The 27,980-nt window shown below is 44.8% G+C and overlaps 1 protein-coding gene across 10 annotated transcripts; it reads left to right on the top strand.

Moving 5' to 3' along the window:
• Positions 1 to 842: 842 nt before the first annotated feature.
• Positions 843 to 27,972, top strand: RIOX2 (ribosomal oxygenase 2). 10 transcript variants are annotated; one of them, XM_047876290.1, is made up of 12 exons: positions 958 to 1,662; positions 6,870 to 6,969; positions 7,077 to 7,341; positions 13,015 to 13,098; positions 13,214 to 13,333; positions 14,397 to 14,525; positions 19,003 to 19,106; positions 22,298 to 22,400; positions 23,194 to 23,362; positions 25,327 to 25,415; positions 26,983 to 27,069; positions 27,495 to 27,972. In XM_047876290.1, exons 1-12 carry the CDS (start codon positions 1,560 to 1,562, stop codon positions 27,651 to 27,653), a joined length of 1,512 nt encoding a protein of 503 aa, XP_047732246.1. In that variant the 5' UTR covers positions 958 to 1,559; the 3' UTR covers positions 27,654 to 27,972. The 10 variants fall into 10 exon arrangements, with proteins under 10 accessions (XP_047732250.1, XP_047732249.1, XP_047732248.1 ...); XM_047876291.1 differs by having other exon boundaries at positions 23,197 to 23,362; XM_047876294.1 differs by lacking the exon at positions 958 to 1,662 and adding an exon at positions 843 to 864 and having other exon boundaries at positions 6,870 to 7,341.
• The last annotated feature ends 8 nt before the right edge of the window (positions 27,973 to 27,980 follow it).

Genomic DNA, 27,980 nt, shown 5'->3' on the forward strand with positions numbered 1-27,980 from the left:
ATTGTTAGCTTCAGACGAGTGTTAGACAAGGCTGTACTTTGTTCCCATTTGCTCACGTGTCCACATCGATAATCAGAGCTAGTCATTGGTCTCAATCATCCTGACAGAATGAAATAATTTCCTTTAGGTCCTCTTTGGCTGTCTACAGAGCAAAGAAGGACACAGGCCAAAGCAGAGATGTGACATTGATCCCCGTGCTCAGTTGGTCCAGCCTCCCCACCCAAACGTTTCCAATCAGTTTGTCTGTCTAAAGGACAGAGCCTTAGGCCAAAATTAAATAATTGCTTTTGTTCTTCTCTTCTATAGCTATCGTCACAAAGAATTTCCAGTATCCTTTTAAGCCGGGATTAATTCTGACTCTGGGAGCAACGGGATATAAATTACAGTTGACAGTACAAAGCAGTACAGCTTAGCATGGAGAGCCCAAAAGAAAGCGATGGGAGAATCTGGACCTCCGACTCCCTAAACTTGGAAAGCTCTCGTCTCCTCTCTGCATCTGGGTTTCTCCATTCATAAAAAGAATAGGGTCGTACTATAAAACAGTTGCCCCAAATCCAGAGACTCATCCCGCCCCCAACTCAAAAAAAAACAAAACAAAAAACCAAGAACCATGCATTTCCTTTAACACCAAAGGGGAAAATGTGATGGCGCGAAGACCCAACACCTGCCGATACTGGGCACCAGAAGTACCTACCACCCGCGGCCTGACGCGGGGTGGAGCCGGAGCGGGAGCGGGAGCTCAGGCAGGAGCGGGAGGCAGGAGCCAGAGCGGGCCGCCCCCCAGCGTGCGCACGCCGCCCCGCCCCGCCCCGCCCCCATCCGCTGCCCCGCCCGCTCGCGGCCGCGCGCAACAGGCCGAGCAGGGTGAGTGGAGAGGTTTTCGCCGCCTGCCCCGCGCCGCCGGGGGCGGGGTCGTGCACGTCCTGTTGGGCCTCCGAGCGCTGGTGCGGGTAGGGCCTGGAGGGTGGCCTGAGAGCCCATTCCCCGGGACCCTCAGAGCGGCCGGGGTGGCTTGGTGGGCGCTGGTGCTTTTGGGACCGGGGACGCGCGCCGACGCGGTCCATGATCCCGGGGACCGGGGCAGGGAGGACACGCCGGGTCTGCTGCTGCCCGGATGCGGGAGTAGGGTCACGAATGGCTTGAGCACCGAGAGTGGCCCACGTGGGCCGCCGGTGGTCTGGAGACTGGGACGAGCGCGCGGAAAGTTTGGAGGCTCCGCCGGGAGGGTGACGCCCGCCGGGGAGCGCGGCCTCCACGTGGGTTGTGCCTCTGGCGTCAGGTCGGGCCTAAGAGACAGGCTTTACTGCTGGGAGCCCTGCAGCCAGGGCTACGGGGCGGGGGCGTCGCGGCTGTCTGGTCCCAGCCTGACTTTAAAATTACAGACCCCTCTGCCACTTCACTCAGCAAGTGTTACTAGTTCGGCAGCCCGACAGTGGGTTGTCCAACAGGTTCGTGAGGCCGGCTTGCTCACTGCGTGTTCAGGAAGCAGGGGCCTGGGAGTCCACTGATGAGCTGTAAATTCGGCGCCAGGCCATTGATTTCCCTGGACTCACGTTTAAATGGAGGAGCCTGACTTATCCAGCCTCTGCCACCATCGCGTGGATAGTTTTTGCCTCTCTGGCCTCATCCTTCGTAACATCGTGCTTACTACAAGACACGGAGGTGTTGTAATCTATTTTCTTTTTAAAATAGGACTAAAAGGGTAACTGCCAATCACAGCATTAGGTCAACAGGAGAACGAGTTTTCCCTCCGGATGAACATTTCTGTTAGGCAGAAAAGGAGTATTTTAGGTCAGGGTGGGCTGGGTTGCTCAGTGGGTTAAGCATCTGACTCTTGGTTTGGGCCCAGTTTATGATCCCAGGGTTAGTGGGTTCAAGCCCCCCATTTGGCTCCATGATGACAGTGTGGAGCCTGCTTGCGATTCTCTCTCTCCCTATCTCTCTAAATAAACAAACGTAAAAAAAAATATTTTAGGTCAGCCGAGGCAACCTTGTTACAGGTAATATTTCTGTCAGGTGTGTGTGTTTAATTGAGCAGAATTTGACTAATGTTAATGGATCTAAAATTCCAATGGAATATTTCCTGTGTTAATGTAGATTTTTAGGACCCAGCACAAGAAGTGCTTAATCTAGTAGGCTTGATAGGGAGCCTAGAAACTTGCAGGTGAACAAGTATTTCTGGTGACTACACTGTAAAAAGCTCTGCTCTGAAGACTGTAGAGACATACCTCCCTCTGGTTGGTAATAACCACTGCAGGCTAATTTGCCTTTCAGCTCTGACAGTGCGGTTGAACACCCAAGCTACAGCTGCCATCAGAATTACCCCTTTGAATAAACTGTTTTCCTCCCAACTCTGTTTTGTGTAAGGCTTTTGAGGATTTTTCTCTAATATTATATACAGACGATGAAAAAGGAGGATAATTCATTCAGCAAACATTTCTTGGGGACCTATGTGCCCTGTTCTGTGCTAGGCTCTGGGACCGTGCAGATGGCTGTTCCCCAGACGAAGCTGTGTTGACTTTTTGTCAGTGAATATTACTACAGAAAAGAAGGTTAGGACACTTAAGGATATAAAGGCTCGGTTTATATTTATTGGCTGTAGAATGGATATCAGTGGATTTTATTGTAGAGTTTTAATCCTTCAAAGTTGTTCAGATCAGTTGGTGTTTTTTTTTTTTTTTTAATTTGTGGGCAGCTAGTAAAATATGAACCGTGACTCTTTTTACACTAATGCTTATAGTCAACTCAGATTGGAAACATTTGGTTTTTTAAAAATTGGAATAATAGATATATATAACAGTTTCAGGTGTATACCATGATTTGATATTTGTATAAATTGTTAAATGATACCAATTGCTTTTTTTTTTTTTAAGTTAATGTTTATTTTTGAAAGAGAGAGACAGAGTGTGAGTGGGTGAGGGGCAGAGAGAGAGAGACAGAATCAGAAGCAGGCTCCAGGCTCTGAGCTGTCAGCACAGAACCCGACATAGGGCTCGAACTCACACAAGTGAGATCATACCTGAGCCGAAGTGGAACACTGAACCGACTGAACTACCCAGGCCAGTTGCTTTTTTAATAGCCACTAATTGCTTTTTTAAAGGCTGCTTTTTTCCCCTGTAGCTTTATAAAAATATTTACTTTAAACTTCTGTTTGGGTGGTCTGTGAGGTTTCTGGGCTGGTCGGTATTGGCTTTACTTTTCAACGTTATTTATTTTTGGGACAGAGAGAGACAGAGCATGAACGGGGGAGGGACAGAGAGAGAGGGAGACACAGAATTGGAAACAGGCTCCAGGCTCTGAGGCATCAGCCCAGAGCCCGACGCAGGGCTCGAACTCACGGACCGCAAGATCGTGACCTGGCTGAAGTCGGACGCTTAACCGACTGCGCCACCCAGGCGCCCCAGGCTTTACTTTTCTAGACAAAGGTTTTCCTTGTCTCATTACTATATTTCTTAGATACTTTAGAAAACAATTTTTTTTTATGTTTATTTATATTTGTGTGTGTGAGAGAGGGAGCGAGCGAGCAGGAGAGGGGCAGAGAGGGAGACACAGGATCTGAAGCAGCCTCCAGGCTCTGAGCTATCAGCACAGAGCTCTCCGTGGGGCTTGAATTCACGAGGTATGTGAGATCATGACCTGAGCTGAAGTCAGATACTCAACTGCTGAGCCACTCTGGTGCCCCTAAATTTCTTAGATTCTAAGATATGCTTTTTACTTTTTCTGAAATTGGGATGCATACTAAGATTTTTACATGTTTAATGTGATAGGGTATGTCATCTGTTCTCTCCTCCACTCCCCAAAGCTATTAAAAAGAATGGTTGTCTTACAATATGGGTAGTGTGAGAATCAGAGAAATAGTTTATTTGCCCAGTAATCTCTAAGCCAGGTTCCAATTAACTGAGCCTTAAATCATTTCAATATGAAGGCAGACAAGAAATGATGCAACTTTTGGCAGTATAAATAGTGAAATATAGATTCTAACAAAAACATTTGTTATGCAGTGCTGGGTTTATTATGTTAGTGATCGTAGATAGGAAAAATGCTTTAAGTGATTTTTTTGGCTTAGGTAGGCTTAAAGAAAGGCCTTTCAGCCGCATCTTCCTGCTGTCCACATCCCTTAAATAAATTTTAAACTGACCAATTGTGAGAGATAAGAGATGTGTGGCTGAATATGAAATTATGTTTTCATTATAGGGTACTTTAATGGTAACAAACCTTCTGAACCAATTTAACACTTTTTTTTAATGGTTACTTATTTTTGAGAGAGAGAGAGAGTGAGTGCAAGCAGGGGAGGGGCAGAGTGGGGGGAAAGAGGATCCTAAGCGGGCTCCATGCTGACAGCACAGAGCTCGATGCTGGGTTCGAACTCATTAGCAGATCATGACCTGAGCTGAAGTCAGATGCTTAACCAACTGAGCCACCCAGGTGCCCCCAATTTAACACTTTTTAAAAATAGTGAGCAATGTGTTGGGGGGATCTCTAAGACCATCCCTTGGTTCAGTGATTTACTAGGACTCACAGCTGATTTATTATAGCAAAGACCAGGTGCTTAATTGGCCCAGCAACTAGTTGTGACAACCGGTGTGAAATGTTGCCAGCCAGAGAAGCTCATCAGACACTCAGAACTGAGGGTTTTTGGGGCGCCTGGGTGGCACAGTCGGTTAAGCGTCCGACTTCAGCCAGGTCACGATCTCGCGGTCCGTGAGTTCGAGCCCCGCGTCGGGCTCTGGGCTGATGGCTCGGAGCCTGGAGCCTGCTTCCGATTCTGTGTCTCCCTCTCTCTCTGACCCTCCCCCGTTCATGTTCTGTCTCTCTCTGTCCCAAAAATAAATAAACGTTGAAAAAAAAAATTAAAAAAAAAAAAAAAAAAAAGAACTGAGGGTTTTTATTGGGGACTGACCACATAGGCACCCTCTGCCTGGCACCTACCAAAATTCCAGACTCCGAGAAGGAAAACAGGTGTTCATTATAAACCACATTGTGCAAACAATTAAGGCAGAGTGAGTCACTCTTATCAGTTAAAGGTGGTGGAATGCTCCTGCAATCTGAGTTCTCAGACCTTAGCTATAGTCGGGCCTTTCAAAGGATGGCTGGTAACTCTTATGCACGAGCTGTGCTTTTTACTGTGTTTTCATGTCTCCTTGCATTTCTGCATCACATCTGGGTTCCAAGTATTAGCAATACTTTTGTTCATGGAAGCCTTGATTCTTTAATTGAAAAATCACACTGGCTGGGAAGCTTGAAAGGTGTGCAGAACATTTTCAGAAAATGTCTCATTGGTGACATAGCCAACACCAAAGTTTGTTTTTTTCTAAGCTTAAGCCTTCAGTCCTCCAGTGCAAGCTTTTAGGGTCAGTTTGTACTTTTTTCCACATCCGTCCGTCAGTTTGTACTTGTTTTCCACTTCTGTCCTATGTGCCCTACCAAAGGCACTTGATCTGAGCTGTACAAAAGTTTAGCAGCTAAAATGAGGGCACTAGAGTTGTATATTTTGATGTTTCCACTTCCTGAATTGTTCAGTTTATATTTGGGTTGCATTCCAAAGGTTCATTTGTAAATTGTTGCAATGTGTAACACAGTGTTCCAGGTGCTTACTTGCCAGGCCAGACCACTAATTCTACTTAGTCCACAGTGTAGCTGAAATACAGCTTAGTTATAATAACAAAAGGGCAGAAAACAGTGTTCTTAAAATTTTGCTAGCAGTACAAAATAGAAAACTGTGATATCTGTAAATAAGTTATTGATCTCTGGGAAAAATCGTTCTTTATAAGTGCAGTGGTTCTTAGCCCTTCTTTAAGAATCAGGTGAGCACAATGTGCCCGCACCCAAATATATATTTATATAGAGAGATGTAGACACACAGTTTGAAATAGGATCTTACAGTTTCTGAAAATTCATGTAATTTGAAATACCATTCTTGAACCCCAGGTGAAGAACACCTGCATTATTGTAAGTGTGACGGTAGTTGTGGTTTGGGGACAGTTCTGAGAGAGGCTTGGCAGGGCTTGGGATTGTCACTCCTCAGATGTGGTCCATGGACCAGCAAAAGCATTGTTACCTGGGAGCTTGTTAGAAATACAGAAGGCAGTTCTAGAAGGCGATGCCTAGGTGATGTTAGTATTGTGTCTTAGTTTAAAAGTTAAAGCTTTTTAAAAATGGGGCATAACTGTCTTTAGCCTTTACTTTGTAGTCTCGAACTTGTTTGGTTTTTTTAATGGGGGCGGGTTTTCTCATAAAGTAGCAGTTTTCAGGAAAAAGCTGGGAATCAAAAGTGTGGAGGTTCATGTGGTGAGGAAGACTTGGGAGCAGCAGCTTCTTGTTCCAGCCACCAGGTGACACTGGCCCAGGGCACCTGGGCTGCCTTCCTAACAGTTGGGGGTGGTGCTGTGGTAAGGAGCACCTGGCTGTGAGCCCCTGTTGGTAGTTCTCGAGGCGAGTGCCTGTAACTCAAGAGTGCGTCTAATTAGATTTGGGACCTGGTGCTGATTGAAGCCAAAGTCAAGATTTTAGACTGCTGTGTCAATGGCCACAGGCTAAAACTGTGACTAGGAACTGCTTAGGTGGCTGAACCGTTTAATTTGGGATCATTATACCTCCTAACAAACAAATGGTGACTTTAACGATTTAGTGCCTATGCCTGAGAAAAAAAATGCTTTCCTTAGATGAATATGTAATCTGAGTGGTGTTTGAGGCTGAATCCTATCTTGGATGATGTGGTGTTAGATTAAGGCTGTATCCCATCCTGGAGGAAAGGGCTTTGACTTACAAGTGCTCATGAAGGTGGCATGGTCACACGAGTTGTGTGTGCGCCATCTGCTAATGTTAGAACTCCTGGTGAACCTAACCACGTGTGCTTTGTTCTCTGGTAGGTGCACCTCGTCACTGCTTTGTCTTGAAGACAGAACGATGCCGAAGAAAGCAAAGCCCACAGGGAATGGGAAGGAAGAGGGGTCTGTTCCCTGCAAGCAGGTGAAGATAGAGGCAGCTGGTGGACCCTCCTCTATTTTAAATTTTGAAAGCCCCAGTGATCTGTTTGAAAGTTTAATCTCGCCCATCAAGACAGAGACTTTTTTCAGGGAATTCTGGGAGAAGAAGCCCCTTCTCATTCAGAGAGATGACCCTGCAGTGGCTACATATTACCGGTCCCTGTTCAGGCTGTCAGATCTGAAGAGTCTTTGCAGCCGGGGTATGTACTATGGAAGAGACATAAATGTCTGCCGGTGTGTCAATGGGAAGAAGAAGGTTTTAAATAAAGATGGCAAAGTGCACTTTCTTCAACTGAGAAAAGATTTTGATCAGAAAAGGGCAACAATTCAGTTTCACCAACCTCAGAGATTTAAGGTAACAGGTTCTCCCTATTATGGAATCATTAAATGTATTAAAGTGCTAACATTTGGCCGCAGGTCAGCTCAGGGGTGAACCTGTGATGAACCTGCCAGTCTGAGAAGAGATACCTCCTGTTTGCTCTTTAAATGCATTCCAAATTAGGAGATCCTGTGTTATCTTTTGGCTAAACCATTGGAATCTCCCAACAACTCAGATGGACATGATTAGATGTCATCACACTGCAAAAACTCTATTGCAAGTTTATAAATTATTACCCCTTCAGGAGCGTGTTCTGTGGGCTGTTTTATGTTTTGGTATATGATAGACCTTTCTATTTGGTCATTATAAATTAAATTATAATTAAATGTCATTCTAATATAAGGTGTGATAGTGTCGAGGTGATCATCTTCTTCTTGAAGTTACTTCCCTTTACTGCTGACATTCTAGCTAAGTAGAGGCTTTAGAGCTGTGACCGGATTAAGGACCAGATGCATGTTCAAGAAGGAGACTTCACCCTTATTAACAGCTGCTCAGGTGGCATTGAGGAGCTGGGTCTTAGAACTGTTCCTGGGGAGACAGTCATAGATGGAGGGTAGTTGTGATTTGCAAGTCTGGGAGACTGGCTAACTTTTTATTCTGTATCAGTGGTTAACATTTGAGAAATACTTGGCCTCCTTTCTGCTCAGTTTCTGCTTTATAAAATGCAGTCATAGCTTATCTGCTTCTGTAGAGGTTTGAAATCTTTACATGACAGGTGGCCCAGAAGGATTGAGGGCGTATTCTGAGTTCAGAAATTCCCTTTTGTGATCCATGGCTGAACCAAAATGGCAGCATGGGAGGAGAAGGAGAGTGGTTCCTAAGGCTCCATGTTGAGGATTCTGGCTGTGTGATGGCTCCTGGGACTTTGTCATCAGTTACCAGTAATGTTTCCTATGATTGAACTCAGTTGCTTTGTTAGAGCCCACTGGCCAAATCTAGTGAATGCATTTTGCTGTCTACATAAAGGATCTTGAACCTGTTTCTGCTCTGGAGAAAGGGTAAGTACTCTTAGATGTTTCAGTACAAGTCCTAATTTCAGATATTCCATCTCATGCAATCATAAGAAGTTGAAATGTCCCTAGGTTGCCAACCTTTTGGCCCAAACACCTAAAAAGAACTTATAAATCACTTGCCAGACCAAGTCATGATTTGTGTTCAGGAAATGTGGGCACCACAGTGCTTCTCTCTTAGCTAGTCCTTGACTCTTCTCTTGGTTAGAAGCAACACTTCTTAAAATGTGTGTTTTACCACACTCAGATATCACCTCACGCCAGTCAGAGTGGCCAAAATGAACAAATCAGGAGACTATAGATGCTGGAGAGGATGTGGAGAAACGGGAACCCTCTTGCACTGTTGGTGGGAATGCAAACTGGTACAGCCACTCTGGAGAACAGTGTGGAGGTTCCTCAAAAAATTAAAAATAGACGTACTCTATGACCCAGCAGTAGCACTGCTAGGAATTTACCCAAGGGATACAGGAGTACTGATACATAGGGGCACTTGTACCCCAATGTTTATAGCAGCACTCTCAACAATAGCCAAATTATTTTTTTTAATTTTTTTTTAACGTTTATTTATTTTTGAGACAGAGAGAGACAGAGCATGAGTGGGGGAGGGGCAGAGAGAGAGGGAGACACAGAATTTGAAACAGGCTCCAGGCTCTGAGCTGTCAGCACAGAGCCCGACACGGGGCTCGAACTCACGGACTGCGAGATCATGACCCGAGCCGAAGTCAGCCGCTCAACCGACCGAGCCACCCAGGCACCCCAACAATAGCCAAATTATGGAAAGAGCCTAAATGCCCATCAACTGATGAATGGATAAAGAAATTGTGGTTTATATACACAATGGAGTACTACGTGGCAATGAGAAGGAATGAAATGTGGCCCTTTGTAGCAACGTGGATGGAACTGGAGAGCGTGATGCTAAGTGAAATAAGCCATACAGAGAAAGACAGATACCATATGTTTTCACTCTTATGTGGATCCTGAGAAACTTAACGGAAACCCATGGGGGAGGGGAAGAAAAAAAAAAAAAGAGAGGTTAGAGTGGGAGAGAGCCAAAGCCTAAGAGACTCTTAAAAACTGAGAACAAACTGAGGGTTGATGGGGGGTGGGAGGGCGGGGGGGTGGTGGGTGATGGGTATTGAGGAGGGCACCTTTTTTTTTTTTTTTTTTCAATATATGAAGTTTATTGTCAAATTGGTTTCCATACAACACCCAGTGCTCATCCCAAAAGGTGGAGGAGGGCACCTTTTGAGATGAGCACTGGGTGTTGTATGGAAACCAATTGGACAATAAATTTCATATATTGAAGAAAAATAAAAACTTTAAAAAAATGTGTGTTTTAGACATCGAATAACTATGAACATAAAAGGTCAGTGAAGTTGATTGTATGTGATTGGGTCACAAACCAGTACAAAGTTATTATTTGGCATATGTATGGTGTCCTTAATGGCTGTCATATCTGTACATTAGAATTATCTTTGGCTTTTCTCATCTCTTAAGTCCTGTACATTTCTCCTCTCTGATTCCAGGTGGGCCAAACACTTGTACTTGCTTTGCCCCGTTGACTCTGTTCTTTGGCCAGGTTTATGAAAGTGGGAAGGATGAGCTTTCTCAGTCTAAACTCAGCTCCCAGGATACACTGGGTTGCACCCTGCCTTTTCTCTTTCCATCAGTAGAGAGACCTATAGGAGCTGTGGGAGCTCATCCTCTTATAGTAGAATCTGGGTTCCAAATATTTTCTCAGAAGGACTAGTGTTGTGTATTTAGGAATGTGCATGTTAATATCAGGATTGAAAAAGTCTAGAGATGGTTTGTCAGTAGCTAGGTTGGGAGACTGTTTAGTGGACAGTTAGTGCCTTGTTTATTGGGGTCTCAGTATGTGCACAACTTAATATTCTAGTTGGTCTGGAGGTGAATAAGGAGGAATCAGAAAGCCATAAGTTGTTTCCACTCCTGCTTTGGGTAATCCATATGTCAAAGGTCTGGGTGAGTTTACCAAATACACGTGTTCACTTGAACCTTCTAACAGACATTTAAAATAGAGCATTCATTGTGGTCTGCATCTTACATGTGAAAAAAAAAACAGGTTCAGAGATGTGACTTTTTCGTAACTGCTAAGTAAGCACTTCCGACTCCAAATTTCAGGCAGTTTCATACCATACTTTTAAAGATGTTATTTGAAATGTAGTAGGGCTTTGGTGTGTGTGTTTTTGCTTTTCTCTAAGTGTACCCGTGGGCTTCTCTGGTCTTAGCAATTGCATTCAGTTTCGATTTTGTGAGTAGGTCAGTGGAGAGAGGAGGTTGTCCCCAGCAAGGGGAGAGGCTGCCACCTTCCCTTTTCGCTGCTCTGGGGTGCTCCTGGGCAGCTCCAGGCATAGTTGCGAGTCCTGAATTAAAGAAGACTGGTTTCAAAAGAGCCTTGTTTGTGCCTGAGTCAGTGTTGGTGAGGCAATGTAAATAAGTTTGCAGGTAAGTTGTTTTATGCTGTTCCCCAACAACCTTGGGGGAAGGAGGTGGAGTCCTCATTTTATAAATAAAGAAGCGAAAGTCATTTAGTTTGTAACTGCATCTTGGATTGAGGTGCTTTGTCCTGATCTCTTTCTACTAGGCTATACTTGGCAGATTCAGAAGCTAAAGGTTCAGGAGAAATAGGAAAATTGTGCAATTGCTAGGATTTTTGTAACCTTTAACAAGAAAGGAGACATATACGTATCAATTATAGACCCAGATGCTTGGGCTGGGAACCATAAAGTCACCTACATGGTCCTGAGATACCTCTCAAGCCATTAGAAAGAGAAGCTTTGGTTTTCTAATGGTTTCAGTCACCGTATAAATGTAATTACAGAACCAGGTCCTGCTGGCCCCTCCCTGGTATAAATTAGGCTTCTTGGGAGCTCTCTTAACTCTTTGGAGCTATTCAGAAGCCATTAAATTATTCTTCCTGTGTTAAGTAGAACCCTTGAGATCTATAAATAGAGTAGCCCAGTAGTCTTTATAAAGATGTCTCCCAAAGCTTTTTTTATACTGACCTAATTCTTTTCCACTTGAAACTTTTAATACTGTAGGTCCTTTTTCAGTCAAATGGTAGGATTGATTCCTAAGCTGTGGTTATTGGTTTACTCACCAAATTTTTAAAAATGCATTTTAGCGGGGCACCAGAGTGGCTCAATTGGCTAAGTGTCCAACTCTTGGTTTCAGCTTAAGTCATGATCTCATGGTTTGTGAGTTCGAGTCCCACATGGGGCTGCCGCTGCCAGAGTGGAGCCAGCTTGGGATTGTCCCTCTGCCCCTCCCCTGATTGTGGGCACACTCATGCTCGTGCATTCTTTCTCTCAAAAATAGGCAAATAAATAAATTAAAAAAAAAAACATTTTAGTGTCTGTTGTGTGTCAGGCACTGTACGTTCATACACTTGAGACTTGGGGTCTCGAATGTCCATTAGAGTCCTTGTAGGTGACCTGTGTTTTCCTTAAGATAATTCCAAAAGAGGCAATATGGAGCCATGGTTAAAGTGCTCAAGCCAGGCTGCCTGGATTTAAATCCTGGTCATGTCATCTAGTAGCTGTGTGTTCTCATGCTTCAGTTTCCTCATCTGTAAACCAGGAAGGATGATAGTGCTCACCTTATGAGAGAGACAGGGTTGTTGTAAAAGCCCTTAGAAACAGGGCTTGGAATAGAGAAAGTGCTAATAACCATGTGGCTTCCCTTCTCATCTGCTTGGGAAAATCAGGATTCATATTCTCTCTCTCTCTGTGTCTGTCTCTCTCTGGAACCAATGTATAACTCTCCCTGCACACATCTCCCCTTTCGCCCCTGCAAAAAAACTTGTTCTCTAATAAGTCTTTACTATTTCAATAAGTGAAACCAGGCACTAATTGCCCATCCAAAGCCAGGAGGGTTTGAATAGTCTTCCCCTTCCACCAGCCCACTGTACTTGGTGCCTCCCAGGCCCTGCTTCCAGGGTGCATCTGCCCCTCTCTGCTTCTCCCCCACCACCCTGGTCATCTCTGGCCTGGGCGACTGCCTTAGTAGCTTCCAGACTGATCTCTCTTGCTTTTCTCCAGGCCATTCTCCACATAGCAGCCAGAGTGAGCTTTTAAAAATGTAAATTAGGGGGCACCTGAGTGGCTCAGTTGGTAAGCATCCGACTTGGGCTCAGGTCATGATTTCATGGTTCGTGGGTTCAAGCCCCACGTCGGGCTCTGTGCTGACAGCTCAGAGCCTGGAGCTTGCTTGGGATTCTGTGTCTCCCCTCTCTCTGTGCCCTTCCTCCACTCAGGCTCTGTCTCTCAAAAGTGAATAAAGATTAAAAAAAAATTTTTTTTGGGGCGCCTGGGTGGCGCAGTCGGTTAAGCGTCCGACTTCAACCAGGTCACGATCTTGCGGTCTGTGAGTTCGAGCCCCGCGTCAGGCTCTGGGCTGATGGCTCGGAGCCTGGAGTCTGTTTCCGATTCTGTGTCTCCCTCTCTCTCTGCCCCTCCCCCGTTCATGCTCTGTCTCTCTCTGTCCCGAAAATAAATAAACGTTGAAAAAAATAAAAAAGAAACTAAAAAAAAAAAAAAAAAATTTTTTTAACATAAATTAGATCATGTCATTGTCCTGCTTAAAATCCTGCATGACTCTTGATTGCCTGCTTTGCCAGTTTCTCGTTGTCTGTGCTGGTCTGCACCAGGATGGAAGATTCTCCAGGGCACAGGCGTTGGCTCTTTCACTGCTGAATTCTTGGGTATGTGGAACATAATAGCTGCAGCATAAAGACTTGCTAAGTGAGTAGGAATGTGTCTTTCCTCTTATTTCTAATATACTTTTCACCTCTTCTCCTATCCTCCTTTCTTTTTCAGGATGAGCTTTGGAGGATCCAGGAGAAGCTAGAATGCTACTTTGGCTCCTTGGTTGGCTCGAATGTATACATAACCCCTGCAGGATCCCAGGGCCTCCCACCCCATTATGATGATGTCGAGGTAAGAGGAAGAAAATTGTTCTCTTGGGCCTGGGTTAGCTGTCAGGGTTCAGTTCAGCTCTCTGCCCTTCTTGCTGTGTGGTCTTAGAGATCCTGACCTCACCTAGATGTTGGGCCAAATTAATCCCACCAAACTGGCTTCCTGCTCATTCTCAAACAGGAGAGATGGTTTCCAGCCTTACTAATATAAAGAGCTACATATCCCTACAAAACAGGTATTTATTGCATCTGTCCACAGAAAAGCATGAGTGGCTTTTTCTGTAATTTCACAACGTAAGGGTTTTAATAAAGTGAGGTCACAAGTAATCTTTACATCTGCTTTCATTTTGTCCTTTTTCTGGAGCTGCCAGAAATGGATAATTTTTTCCATTTGTGAAAATCTTGGGGCAGCTTGAATGAAGGTCATGGTCTCACTTGAGCACTGGCACCTTGACAAGTGTTGCTTCACTCTCATGTGGCTGACAAAGAAGGTAACTCTTTGGCTTGGGCATTTTGTACTTTTATTTTTATACTAATATAGTTATTAGTAAAACGTTTCCTTTTTCCCCCCTCTGAAGGCAATTTGATAGCAATACATTTCCCAAAAGTTTTTGATTTTGTTTTTAATATTTTAAACAGAGCTTTAAGATATCTTTGGCTGAATGAAGAATAAAAAACTTGACGTTTTCCTATCTGCCAAGGCTGATACTCAGGATTTTAGGCACCATGAGTAATTTCTCAAACTTGGCTTTTCCCTCAGAGATTATGGGCTTTGTTGTCTGATAGAAGACTTAAAGGAAGGAGATAGTGGGATATAAAGAGCCCAGTGAGGCTTTATTACACTGAAAAGAATGAATATCCTTCCAGTATCAAGGTTCATGATGACCTGTTTTTTAAAAAGTGAAAAGCAGTAGTGGCAACTTTTATTCAAGTGTAGAGTGAAACACATCACTAATCTCTCATTTTTATTTTCCATCTGGAATGTGTAATTCATCGAAGCCCTTGGGGGGGCTAATACCCTAGAACCGCTTTGCCTCATGAGTTGTCCAGAAGCTGACATTCCCAGGTCCTGTGGCTCTCTTTAGGTTTTCATCCTGCAGCTGGAGGGGGAGAAACACTGGTGCCTTTACCACCCCACTGTGCCCCTGGCACGAGAGTACAGTGTGGAGGCCGAGGACAGGATTGGGAGGCCGACACATGAGTTCACGTTGAAGGTACGGGATCTCTATCACGGGAGCTGCTCGTGAGACAAGTTCAGGTCTGGGGTTTAGTGTTTGTATGATGGTCCTCGGTGTGATGGTCCTCGGAATACACTCAAGAGCGTGGGAGGGGGGAGGGTGGCTCTCACTCGGCCACGTGCAGCTTGTAAAGGAGACTTGGTGTTTGCATGTGTAGAATTGAGCTGAGGAAATGTTACATTCATTTTCCAAACAACCTGTCTTCAAATATAACCCAAGTTCCACAGGAATGGATTATGAGCTCGGTGACTACTGACTGAGAAGTGAAAGGTTTGGCCTGGGGCAGCTTCACCAAATCTAAGAGAGCAGTCAGGACTGGGCTGTAGCTTGCTCAGGCAGAGCACAGCCAGGGGCTTCTTAGTTTTTTTGTTGGTAGAATGCTAGCATGACCCACTCTCCTCCTGATTGTACAGTAGACCCTCTCTGCACTCCCCTCCCTCCCCCTGCATGTGTAGCCACCAGAAGAATAGTAATAATGAAAGGTCTTAAGGAATCTTACTCCGGGAAGCCAGGTGGCTTGATCGTGGCGGCAGGCTCGCCGGCATCTTGCTACAGAAAGAGTCTGTCTTTGAGCAGTTAGCCTGGGTGGACTCGTAGCCAATCCCTAGCAGGTGAGATTGCTGAGAAAAAAATCTTAGAGGGATGAGAATAGGTCCTTAATTCAACTTTATATATTGAATTAAGATACCATAGTTAGCTCAAACCATTCCAGAGATTCTACCAACTTGATGTATATAGTTACTGTTTTTGCATTTCTTGTGTCTTGAATTTATCACTAGTTATAACTACTCAATGCCTTATGGACCTTTCTTGATTTTAAAAAGTTTTCCTGCCTGCCTGTACCTAGGAGAAGCAATCTCCTTTTTTGATGTGTGCTTATATTACAGGAGATTTGAATAGACACAATAAAGGTATCATTTTTTTAAGTTCTTGGTCAACAGTCAGCAGACCATGGCACATGGGCCAGAAATAATGGCCTGCTGCCTGTTTTTGTAAATAAAGTTTACCGGAACACAACCATATGTATTCCTTATTTATTGTCTAGGGCTCCATTCACATTGCACCCATAGAGTTGGCTGGTTGCCACAGAGACCACATGGCCCATGAACCAATGTTTACCATGGAGCCCTTTACAAAAAGAGTTTACCAACCCTTGTTCTCCATGAAGCATATTGAATAGGCTCTTGTTTGATTATTTTTAGGGAAAGATTAAGCTATCCATGGTCTCTGAGGCCCAGGCTGAGTTCCTTAGCTTGATGACAGCCAACTGGCCCTACCCAAGAAAGTTAGTCTTTATAGTGGTCTTCAGGTATAGATGATGTGGGTTCTGTGAGGCGGTGCTGGGAGGCCGGGATGTCATGGAGTGATGCCCACTGTTCACACTCGTGAGGATCTCCATTCATTAAGAGCAGCCCTGAGTCTCCTAGGAGGAGAAAGGCAAGCATCAGGTACCGTAGGGTTTTTTCTCAATTGCACATTTATATACATGTGAATTTTAAACCACCGAAGATCCTCAAATGAAATCTTGGCATAAATGCTTAGTATATGAAACAGAAAAGCTGAGTCATTCTGGGCGGGGTGGGCATGAAGGCCACGACGAAGGTCATCACACCTGGGATCTTGGGATGAAGACCACCCCTGTGATGGAAGCACCACTCTGTGGTTTTGGGGCCTGACACTCCTGGTTTTGAATGTAGCTGTGGTCGCTGAAGAGCTATGTGTTCTTGGGCAAGTTGTTTATGTCAGTCTCAGTTTCTCCTTTATTGAAAATGAGAGCATAATATTTACCTTGTAGGTTGTAAGAACTGAAGTTTTTTGTTTTTTGTTTTTTTTAATATTTGTTTATTTTTGAGAGAGACAGAGTGTGAGCGGGGAGGGGCAGAGAGAGAGGGAGACACAGAATCTGAAGCAGGCTCCGGTCTCTGAGCTGTCAGCACAGAGCCTGATGTGGGGGTTAAACTCAGGAACTGTGAGAACATGACCTGAGCCAAAGTCGGATGCTTTACCAACTGAGCCATCCAGGTGCCCCGGAAGGATAGGTTTTGATGCCTCCTTTACAATGAAACTCCTTGGAAGAGACGGCTGTATGTCAGTACATTTATTACTGCTTATCAAATTACCACAAATTCCTACAAATTCAGTGGCTTAAAACAACACACATTTAGTTCTGCGGTTCATCAGTCCAGAAGGGATTTGGTTTTCCTTGGCTGAAATCAGGTATTGGCAAGACTGTTCCTTCCAGAGACTCTAGGGGAGAATCCATTTCCATGCTTTTTCTAGCTTTTAGAGACCTCCTGCATTCCTTGGCTCACAGCCCTTCCTCCATCTGCAAAGCCAGGAACATAGAGCCCAGTCTTTCTCACGCTGACATCTCTTTGGTTCTCTCCTCCTGTACCATCTTCTACTTTTAGGGATCCTTGTGATTATGTCGTACCTGCCGGATAATCCAGAATAATTTCCCTCTCAGCAACTTTAATTCCATTCACAGCCTATTCATATCATCTATATTCATAGATGCCGGGGATTAGGCCACAGACATCTTCAGGGACCCTGCCCAGTCTTCTCTCCTGCTCCTGGGAACACCTCCCAGGAGGCTCCCCCCCCACCCCCAGACTTGCTCCAGGACCAGTCTCCCCAAGGTTACCAGGGGCTACCACGTTGTCAAGTACAGTGCTTGCCTCCGAGTTCCCATCATTCCTTTTTTTAAAGTTGTATTTATTCTGAGCTAGAGATAGAGAGCATGATCAGGGGAGGGGCAGAGAGAGAGGGAGAGGGAGAGAATCCCAAGGAGGCTTCGCATTGTTAGTGTAGAGTCTGATGGGGCTCGAACCCACAAACCGTGAGATCATGACCTGAGCCGAAGTTGGACGCTTAACCGACTGAACCACCCAGGTGCCCCCGTCTGAGTCCCCATCTTAGCATCCTCCTGTCAGCCTCATTGGACACAGTGGTTCACTCCCACCTTCCTCACTGGGCTTCTTAGGATACCAGCCTCTTTTGCTTCTCTTTCCTGCTTACTGGCTGTTCCTCTTCATTGTCTTTGGCTATTTTATCTTCAGTCTTTGCACCTCTGAAAGTTAGGGTGCCAGGGTTTATTTCCTGGACCTCTTTCCTCAATCCATACCCACTCCCATGGTTTTTAAGTTCCCTCTAGAGGGGCTGAGACTTCAGCTCAGGTCATGACCTCACGGTTTGTGGGTTCAAACCCCACATCTGGCTCTTTGCTGTCATTGAGGAGCCTGCTTTGGATCCTCTGTCCCCTCCCTCTCTGCAACTCCCCACTTGTTCTCTCTCAAAAATAAAACATTTAAAAATAAATAAATTGGGGCCCCTGGGTGGCTCACTCGGTAAGCATCCAACTTCGGCTCAGGTCATGATCTCACGGTTCGTGAGTTCGAGCCCCGCGTCGGGCTCTGCGCTGACAGCTCAGAGCCTGGAGCCTGCTTCAGATTCTGTGTCTCCCTGTCTCTCTGCCCCTCCCCCACTCACACTGTCTCTCTCTCTCTCTCTCTCTCACAAATAAACATTAAAAAAAAAAAATAAATAAATTCCCTTTAGACTGATGTATTTGCAATGCTATGTCCTGTCTTTCGCCCACATCTCTAAACTCCTATCCAACTGCCTACTTAATGTCTCTACTGGAAAGATAAAAGGTGTCACAAACTTAGTATTCTGCAAAGCAAACTCCCATTTCCTGCTGTCCCCAGCCTTCTTTCCTGTAAATGTGACACATTTTCCTGCTTGTTCAGGATAAAACCCTTGGATGTGGATTTATACAAAAGCCTCCTATCTGGTATCCCCTTTGCAGGCTTTTCTGACATGACCATAATGATCTTTTGAGATCCATTGTACCCTTTGCCCAGATCTACAGTAGCTTTCTATTAAATCCAGAATAAAAGCCAAAGTCTTTAAAACAGGCCAGAAGGTCCTGTAATCCAGCCCCTCTGGTGCCTTCTCACTTCACCTCCCATCATTTCCACCCTCACTGCTCTCCTGCCACATGGACCCAAGCACATTTTTAACCTCAGGACCTTTGCCCTTGCTCTTCCCCCTGCCTGGAATCCTTTTGGCCCAGGTAGTCACTTGGCTAGCTTGCTCACTGTCTAAAGTCTCAATTGAAATGTCAGTCTAGCAGAGGAGGTCACCTGCTTGATCCCTGGATTGGGATGGGCAGTGTCAAGTGTAACTGGTCTCGGCTGTGAATAACGAAAGTGACTTCGGGTACTGAAAGCCTCTCAGGACTGGGGTTCACAGTAACAGACTCAGGCACAGTGAAGCTAGACTAACGGGACCCCAGGAGCCCAGCATACAGACCACCCCATGAATCAGTTAGTAGAAGGTCTCTAGAAGGGAGAACTGAAACTCAGAGCCTATTTTTGTTTCTTTAAGACAAGGGATTGAGAAGACATCCTCCTTATTAACTCCCTCCTCCCTTTTCTTTTTCTTCCTTTAGCCGGGTGATTTCCTGTACTTCCCCAGAGGGACCATTCATCAAGCGGACACTCCTCCAGGTCTGGCCCACTCTACTCACGTGACCATCAGCACCTACCAGAACAAGTATGACCCTCTTCTCAGCCTCATGTCCCAGGGCAGCTCAAGTTGTGGCCCGGGGCAACCACACACGGAAGGGAATGAGGGAGTTGGCCACTACTGTCCTGCTTATCCAATCTCAGGGGTTTCATTCAGGCTCCCTTGCTAACTCCATACTCCTTTAGAGTCTTCTCCCTGCCATCGCCCCGTCAGGGATTCCTCCTGGGAACACCATGAACATTGGGATTTACCCAATGAAGACTCGCAAATTTGGGATGAAAGAACCATAGCTGTAGGTGTGGCAGTGTTAATGATGCCAGGCTGGACTGGTAGTCTGTCTCTTTTTAAAATCTTTTATTGCAGTAAAATATTTACAACGTAGTATATGCCACTGTAACCATTTTTAAGTGTACAATTTGGTGACAGTAATTACATTCACACTGTTGTGTAAGCATCACGACTATCTGTTTCCAAAACATTTCATCACCCCAAACAGAAACCCTCGTGTCCACTGAAACCTCTGGATCTCTTTTAAGGTTTCTCTTTTATGAAAGTTCATGAAGTTATGTAGGAGAGGAAGTCTGGAACAGTAAGACCTAAACTCACATGTGCTGAAAACAGTTCTAATTAAAACTGTGTTCTATTTCGGTGAGTGCCTCCTCACAGGACCCGGGCAGAAGCGCCCTCCCTGTGAGTGATTTCCGAACAGCAGCGACCTTGCTAGTAGTCCAGACCTCCTTGAAAGTCATTACTGTATCGCAGCCTGCAGGCACCAGCCGCTGTGCTAGTTGCTGGGAATGCAGGCCTGTTACTGAAGGGGCTTTGAGAGAACTTGCAGTCTGGAAGTCGGGGCAGATTCCATCATGGGTCTGCAGGGGGGATCTCTTGCAGCATAGAGGAATGCATTTTGCCAAGCTGGGGCATCTAGGAACGCTTCAGAAATGACTTGACACCCAAGCTGAGTGAGTCTCAAAGGATGAGTAAGTAGAGGTGGGTCAGAAGGTCAAAGTAGGAGAGGCATTCTAGTCCTGACGGACAGCCAAGTCCCCTCCTACCTTCAAAGCCATAACTTGCAAAACAAGTTAGTAAGGTACTTCTTCCTCATCTGGGTTTTCTGGGTGAAAACCCCTGCGTTTAAGAGGCTGCTCAGAGGAACTTGCTGGAGCCTGGCCTAAAGTTAGTGCAGTCCTTGCCCACAAATAGAAGGCCAAAGCTTATGAAAAATGCCTTTGTCACTGTGGCTAGGCAGATTCTTGGGCATGGCCGGGAACAGAAAGTCACCAAGGCCAGCTTAAGAAGAGTGGGGACAATTGAGGGAGTGGGATTGTAGGAAGTGGAAAGAGCCAGCCACAGGGAGGCCAGAACCTGAAGTTCACTGTGGGTACAAAGTACCTCTGGGCCTTGACAACCAGTTTGGCACCATGAATGTCCATGTAGCTTCTGGTGTCCCGCCATTAATGTTACTCAGCTCCTCCCCCTTTCTGTGATTCTGTCTTTTGCATTTCACTTACTGGCCCCGACTGGTTTCCTAGTAATTGGTATTTCACGTACTTTGTTGTCTTTCCTCATCTTCTGTTCACTCATAACATTGACTCACCATAAGCCAAGGAATCAATAGGTTCCTTGTCTGACCTCCCTTTATCTCAGTGGACTTAATAGCTTTTACTTTTGCTAAACTGTTTCCTAGTTCCAAGAGTGAAGAGCTAGTGGGCTCTTCCCTGGGTCCCACCCATGTCTTTGGTCAGCTGGGGATGTGGATGGACACCATGACTGACGTGTGTAGGTCAGACTCTGACCTGAGCCTTTATCGGTGGTTCTGGGGCTAGAATGGGACAAATTTAACTCAAGAACCATTGCTCCCCAGAGATGTCCCCCTGCTTTGGTCCTAGTTCTCTTGAAGGCACTGTGGCAGGGTGAGGATTTTGGGGCCTTTTCCTAACACCTCTTAAGGGTAGCTTTTTTGGGAATTTTTGGGACCTCTGTGGGACAGCAGCAGGTTGGTTTGGCTATTTTACCAAAGTGAACCCCTCAAGAGGTATTAACCTCAAATTCTGGAAAGGCCCAACATCCATTCTGACTCTGAAAAGAGCACAGAGCTCTGGTTAGCTGCAGTTAATCTCTTCATGAGCTACTGCCACATGATTTCACCTATGGCCTTGCAAAAGGAGCTTATTTTTGTGCTGGTGAAAAATCTCCAGGAGGAGGTTCACGCAGTCAGATCTGTGAGGTTGGGTGTGACGTGAAGTTATAAAGTGGTGAAGATGCCAAAGGGTGGACATCTTAGGGAAAGTGTCTCTGATGTGGCTTTTGTCTTCGTTTGCCACTTTTCCGGAAGGGAAGCATAAAAGTGTTAATTTTGCTTAGTGGGTGAGAAGCAAGTCATACTGTGAATTTCCATTTTGCACGTAGCCAGCAATTTGAAATCTGGTGACACTGAGGAAAATTTTAAACAGCTAAGAAATGTTTAAAGAGAGCAACCCCACAGAGCATTTCTTACAGTGGCACACATTTGGGAGTGAGCCAGTGGTAAATGCCCCAGAGAAAGCACAGGTAACTGAACACCGATGCTCATCCCTAGATGTTATTTTTGGCCATTGGATTCTACCCTTCTATCCCAGTAAACCACTGCTAGAGTTTCAACAAGTTGCAAGTTGACTATTTTAAAATTGTTGATGTTGGATATTTTACTGGGGAAGAGTGCCCCTCTATTACAAGGGAAAAAGGAAAATGTGGCGTCTAACAGTTCAGATGATCACACAGTCTAGGGATCTTATGGTTACCCTAAATGTATTTCTTTTGGAGTGTTTGAACATAAACATTTTTTATGTCCTGTAATTGTTAAAATCTCCTACAAAGCTCCTCTCATAGACACTTGTGTTATAGTTGAAGACATTAAAAAATATTGGTCCCTTGAACTTCCCACTTAGACTGTATATGATTGTGTGGCATCTTTAGGAAAAATTGTGAATAAAGTCTAGCTTCCCACTTTTAACTTTCCACGTGAGTGTCTGGGAAAGGTGGGGGAGAGAAGCTGTGTGATTGATGAAGGTCTTTTAAAGTTTTTTGTGCTGAGTAATGTCAAATTAATTAAACTCACGATGCCTGGGGAAGGGAAGAAAGTTGGAATGCCCTTTGTAGCTTTGGGATTTACTCTCGAAATCAGTGTTTTTTTGTAAATTCCGTGTGTGGTCTGTTTTCTTTTTTGGTGCATATTGCAGTTCATGGGGAGATTTCCTTTTGGACACCATGTCGGGGCTTGTGTTTGACACCGCAAAGGAAGATCTGGAGTTCCGGGCTGGCATACCCCGGCAGCTGCTCCTGGTGAGGAGTGAAGGCGGGTGGGGGGAGTGGCAGCCCAGGCCGGCGGAGGCCGTGGTCCCCCTTGGAGGGACCCCAGGATCCTTCCTCCTACAGGAGTCAAGCTTGTCTCCTGGGCTGACGGCAGAGCTGGGAGGTTTGCAGAGGAGGGTCGTGCCGCACGTGACGTGGGACCCAAAGAGCCTAGGGTGTTGTGCACACAGCCCTCTTTCCATATGTCACGGTGGCAGTAGCAGGTGCTGTGAGGACGCTGGTTGAATAAGTGGTTGAATAAGTAAGACGTGTGGCTAGGAGAGCCATAGATTGATTGCACATGATTACTTAGGAGAGACCCACAGGAGATCCTTGGGGTACTGGGGTATTCCTGGCTTTCCTCCGCATCCTTGTTTTATGTTTGAAACAGCAGCACTGTTAGGCTAGTTTTGAGGTGACTGAATTAGTGCTAAGATGAGCAAAGGTTACTTTCACTGTCTGAAGCAGTCACCTCAGGACAATGAGTTGCCTTCCTAAAGGCAGAGCCGAGACTGCACCATATTTCTAGGGATCCCTCTTTCTAGGCAAAATCCTGACAATTGATCTTGTTTTGGCTAACAAAAGGCAGCTTATGATGAATAGTGGTTACAAGGAAATAATGGGGTATTCTTAAATACACTGGTTGTCCTCTGCCCCGTATCCCCAGAAGCGTCATGGATCTTCGTCTGTACTGGGTGATTATGCTCAGTGTACTACTTTGGAGACCAGGACCTTGGTGGTAAGTCTTGTTGGAGTTTGGGCCAGCACTCACTTCTCTTTCCAGCAGGTGGAAGCCACAGCTGTTGCAACAAGATTAAGTGGCTTTCTGAGGACCCTTGCAGACCGCCTGGAGGGCACCAAAGAGCTGCTTTCAGCAGACATGAAGAAGGATTTTGTTATGAACAGACTTCCCCCTTACCATATGGGAGACGGATCAGAGTTTTCAACGCCAGGTGGAGCTTTTGCTTTTCTTCTAGGTGGTTGGGCTGATGTGGGATATTTTGAGGCTTTCCTGGGTGGGCTCCTCTTTGGGAAGATGGAAAGTAAGAAGCATCTTAAAGTTTATTTGAGAGAGAGAGAAAATCCCAGGCAGGCTCCATGCTGTCAGTGCAGAGCCCAATGTAGGGCTCCATCTCACGAAGCGTGAGATCATGACCTGAGCCAAAATCCAAAGTCCATCACTTAACCAGTGAGCCACCCAGGTGCCCCAAGAAGCTGGTAAGATGGATCTGGATCTGTCTTTGGTGTGTTACGTTTGGATAGGACATGCTGTACCTTTAGCCATCCTGCCTCCCAGCATGTTGGGGAGAAAGAGCCCTGTGATTGTGGGTGAAAAATAGGTGTATTTATGGGTCCTCTGGTATTCATCATCTTCAGGAAGTTTTAATAACTTGAACACTGAACTAATTCCAACAAGATGAACTCAGTGATGGGTAAAATGTTGCCACCAGCAGGTGAAATTTAAGAATGCCCAAGGTGGTCACCAACTTTCCCTAAGTCCCATGTGACTACTTTGGGACAGGTTTAGGCTGCAAATGACCTAACACTTGTGGATAGATGGTGATAGCATACCATCAGTATGGCACTCCTGCAGGGGGACAAATGGGTTTAGGACTTACTGCAACTGGGAAGACCACACACTGTTGAGGGTTGTGGGGCATCTCAGTAAAAGAGTGTTGGAAGGCTTTATAGGATTTGGGCTCTGGTTAGGTGATTTTTTAGGAGGGCTAAGAGAGTGGGGCTTTGCTCTGAGTTGGATGCTGTCAGAAAATAGGGAGTCTAATTGGGTCTTCTGTAGGCAGGAGGAGTGAAAGGAAGCTGAAGTTGGAATTAGTAAAATGGGATCTGCTTCCCGGATTAGCAGGATGGGGACCTGTGGTCCTTTTGGAGGTTTGGACAAAGTTCTTGCTTTTGCCTGAGTTCTGACATGATTGTGGAGCAGTCTTGTTTTAGTCTGGCTCTCTCACAGAGGAGGGGCCTTGCTTACTGTTGGTGTTCAGGGGGACTGTGTTCAGCAGAGCACCGACACGTGGCTGTGAGCTCCAGGCCCAATCTTGGGCTGCTTGGTGCTTTCTCCATGGAGTAAGAGTCTCATTTTTACTAATTTTTATTAAAACCTTATTTATCATAGTTGAGAACCACTGAAATAGTCTATAAGGTTGCCTCTAACATTGATTCTATTTATATTTTTAGTACAGTCTTTAGGGGAAGTTTAGAATTAGTTTGGTCCTATTCAAAACAGATTTTTTTCAGCATATATTTTCATCTTTATAGAACCGTTTTCTGAGTATCAGCTTATGGCACGGAGTATCTTCTCTAAGGTTTTCCTTGTCTTAGCCATTATCGTCCATAAGGCTCCGTTCTTTCGAGACTCTTTAACCAGATGACCCTGTAAGATTAGTCTGTTTTTAGTGGCTACTTTTTCACTAAATCTAACTTGGGAAAGGACTATTTTTTTATTTCTGTGAATTTTATTAGCTGGCTTTTATGATCTTATGCTTGACCTACATGGATAGAATAATTTGCTATGATTATACAACTAGTTGGTGAGATGGTGCGGTTTGAATGCAGTCCTTTCAGGGTCCACGTGTAGAGCAAGAGGCAGAGGACAGAAACTGGGGAAGGGAGTGTTGTGTGCAGAAGGCACGGTGGCCCTATTGTGACAGTTGTCATGCTTCCATGGTATTGTATACATCTATTTAATATGCTTAACCATCTATCGTTACTGATCTGTTAAACATCTGCACTGGAAGAATGAGCTCCATAAGGACGTAAACTGTATTTCAGTATCATTATAAATATAGGGTAAGCCAATACTTGAGTTGCAGGGTACCCCACATTTAGATTTTACCCACAGACAAGATTCAACCTGGGTTTCCTCTTGTGAAGGTTGTCTTTCTCCCTGTGGGTCTTCTAGGTGGACAGTTACCAAAGTTGGACAGCACAGTGAGACTGCAGTTTAAAGACCACACCATCCTCACAGTAGGGCTGCATCAGGATCAGTGTGTGAGTATACAGAGGGGAGGAGGTTTCCTCTTTTCTCAGAACATTTCTGTCACGGGCCTCAGGTTATCAAATTAACAAACGGCCCCTGCCTTTACCCCTCATGCATCTGTCCTCATAACTTTGTGCCCTGGCTTTACATCAATCAGATGGTGCTTACATCTCACTGGGCCAGAGAGGCCTGCCTGTTGGATGTTTGGGGCTTGCCCTCATCCCCACAGATTCTCCTTTATTCCCCTCATGTGGGGATTATTGCCTGGTCTCAGGCCATACTGCTCTTGCTCAGATAACTGCAGACCCTTGTTCATGCACCTCCCTCAGTCCCTCTCCCCTCCTGAATGTTGTCCAAATCTATCATGACACATGGCTTTGTGAAGGTTTCTTCTCAAAAAATCTCTATCTTGTAGATCATGGAGAAGAAAGTTGACATTCCATAACCTTGTCACCTAATCCTATGGTTGCCAAAACTGGCCAACTGATCCTTGACTCTACTGGAATTTTTTTTTGGAGAGTGAGTGCCAGTGGGGGAGGGGCAAAGAGAGAGAAGGAGAATCTTAAGCAGGCTCCATGCTGGGCATGCTGATTCAGGGCTTGATCTCACTGTTGTGAGATCATGAGCTGAGCTGAAATCAAGAGTCGGAGGCACAAATGCCTGAGCCACCCAGGTGCCCCAACTGGAAAAGTTTTAGAAGTTTTAAATTCCTGGGTTTCATCTGCTCTGGGTTGGAGCTTCTGTATTTATTAGTAAAGCTCCCTGGACACCCTCCCCTGCCCTATGACTTCACCCTCTTCCTTTTAATTCGCTATCTTGATAGGTACTCCATAAATGATTGGAAGGGGATGAGAGTGTGGGGCAGCTAGGTGTGTCTATAAGCAGACTGTCACAGCCATCATGGCCAGACCTGGAGAGGACTGATTTATAAAACACACAGGAAAAAAAAACCTCAGAAGTATACACTCTTGTATTCCTATTAAAAAAAAAAAAAAATCCTAGTTATTCTGATAATCAGAATTATTCTGATATACAGAATTTGAGACCTTCTGTATCAGGCCAAGGTCTTTGACCCTGATGTAAGAAGTGACCAGGAATGAGTGAGGGTTCTGATTAGGATGATAAACCCCCCTGTGTAGGATGGAAAGGAAGGGAAGTTGGGACTATTTGGGAGGCTACTGTAATTGGAAGTTTTTATAGCTCCTGTGGCTGGTAATATTTGCTCCATGGTGTTCATAAATTGTCAGCTTCTCTATAACTGGGAATGTCAAATTCTGACATAAAACCATGCTCTTAGGATCAAAGGAACAAACTTGTGTTTCATTGATAAGTTGATGTGTAAACATTTTTTTAAACCCCATTTCTGATGTTCTACCAGCTACACTCTTTAAAAAGTGCCTGTTACATACAAATAGTAATCTGATTATAATATATACCTTGTATATAATCATTTTGTGTCAAAAAGATTCTTTACAGTATTCTGGGTGTTGAATTTCATTATTGGAAAACACTCCTAGTAGTCACCTCCTATTTTGTTGTTGACAACTTAACCCAGCCCTCCCCTTTTTTCTTTTAAAGGACGAAACTCAGGAAAAGATGATTTACATCTATCATTCCTTAAAGAACAGGAGAGAGACACACATGATGGGAAATGAGGAAACAGAGGTCCGTTCCAACCTAAAACGTCTTTCCTGTGATTTGGTGGTGGCTGGGAAGAATGTGTTACCTTTGATTTATGGGTGATGTGTTTTATGATCGCAGCATGGACTTAACGTTTCACACAATTGACAAAGCCCTTGCATGGGGATGATGAAGCCAGACAGTTCTGTGATGTACATATACCAGCTTTAAAAGATACTAGCTGGGACTTGCAGCCTTGAAGGAAATGTGTAATGTAATAAATATGAAGCAGTGCAAATGACTATTATATAAACTAGGATGCCTTTCATAAAGTCTAAATTTTTATATGGGAATTGGCCAGTTCTGTAGGTTGCCTAATTTTAAGGTTATCAAAAATGATGTACTGATAACTATAGAAGTTTTTTTTTATGAAAGTACATTTTTTATCTAAATGGTTTGTCCTTTTTCAGTCTCATGGACTTCGCTTTCCTTTATCACATATGGATGCACTGAAGCAAATTTGGGGCCATCCAGCTGTTTCTGTCAAGAACCTGAAACTTCCTACAGATGAGGAAAAGGAAAATCTGGTGTTATCCCTCTGGACAGAATGCTTAATCCAGGTAGTCTAGTGCCTTTCCAGAATTGAGAATGGACCATCTGTTACATACATATGAGAAGAGGAGGAACAAACATTTATGTGCTAGGCAGCTTCTGTTGCTTTCAGTCAGCAGCTTGGGAATGGTTCTACAACTGTCCTTACCTAACAACGTGAGCCCTCCCTGTTTCAGGAAGTTGGTTGGCCATGTGTATTACAGAGGCACATGGAGGAAAGAATGGCAGATGAAGTATATGTCTCAGAAAGTAACAAAACCGTACTTTTGACAAACTTCTTTAATCCAGTGTGGTAGAAAAGGTACAACTCCAATAAATGTATCACTGAAATTTGAATGTCATTT

Source organism: Prionailurus viverrinus, chromosome C2 (genome assembly GCF_022837055.1).
Source record: "Prionailurus viverrinus isolate Anna chromosome C2, UM_Priviv_1.0, whole genome shotgun sequence".
NCBI classification, from domain to species: Eukaryota; Metazoa; Chordata; class Mammalia; order Carnivora; family Felidae; genus Prionailurus; species Prionailurus viverrinus.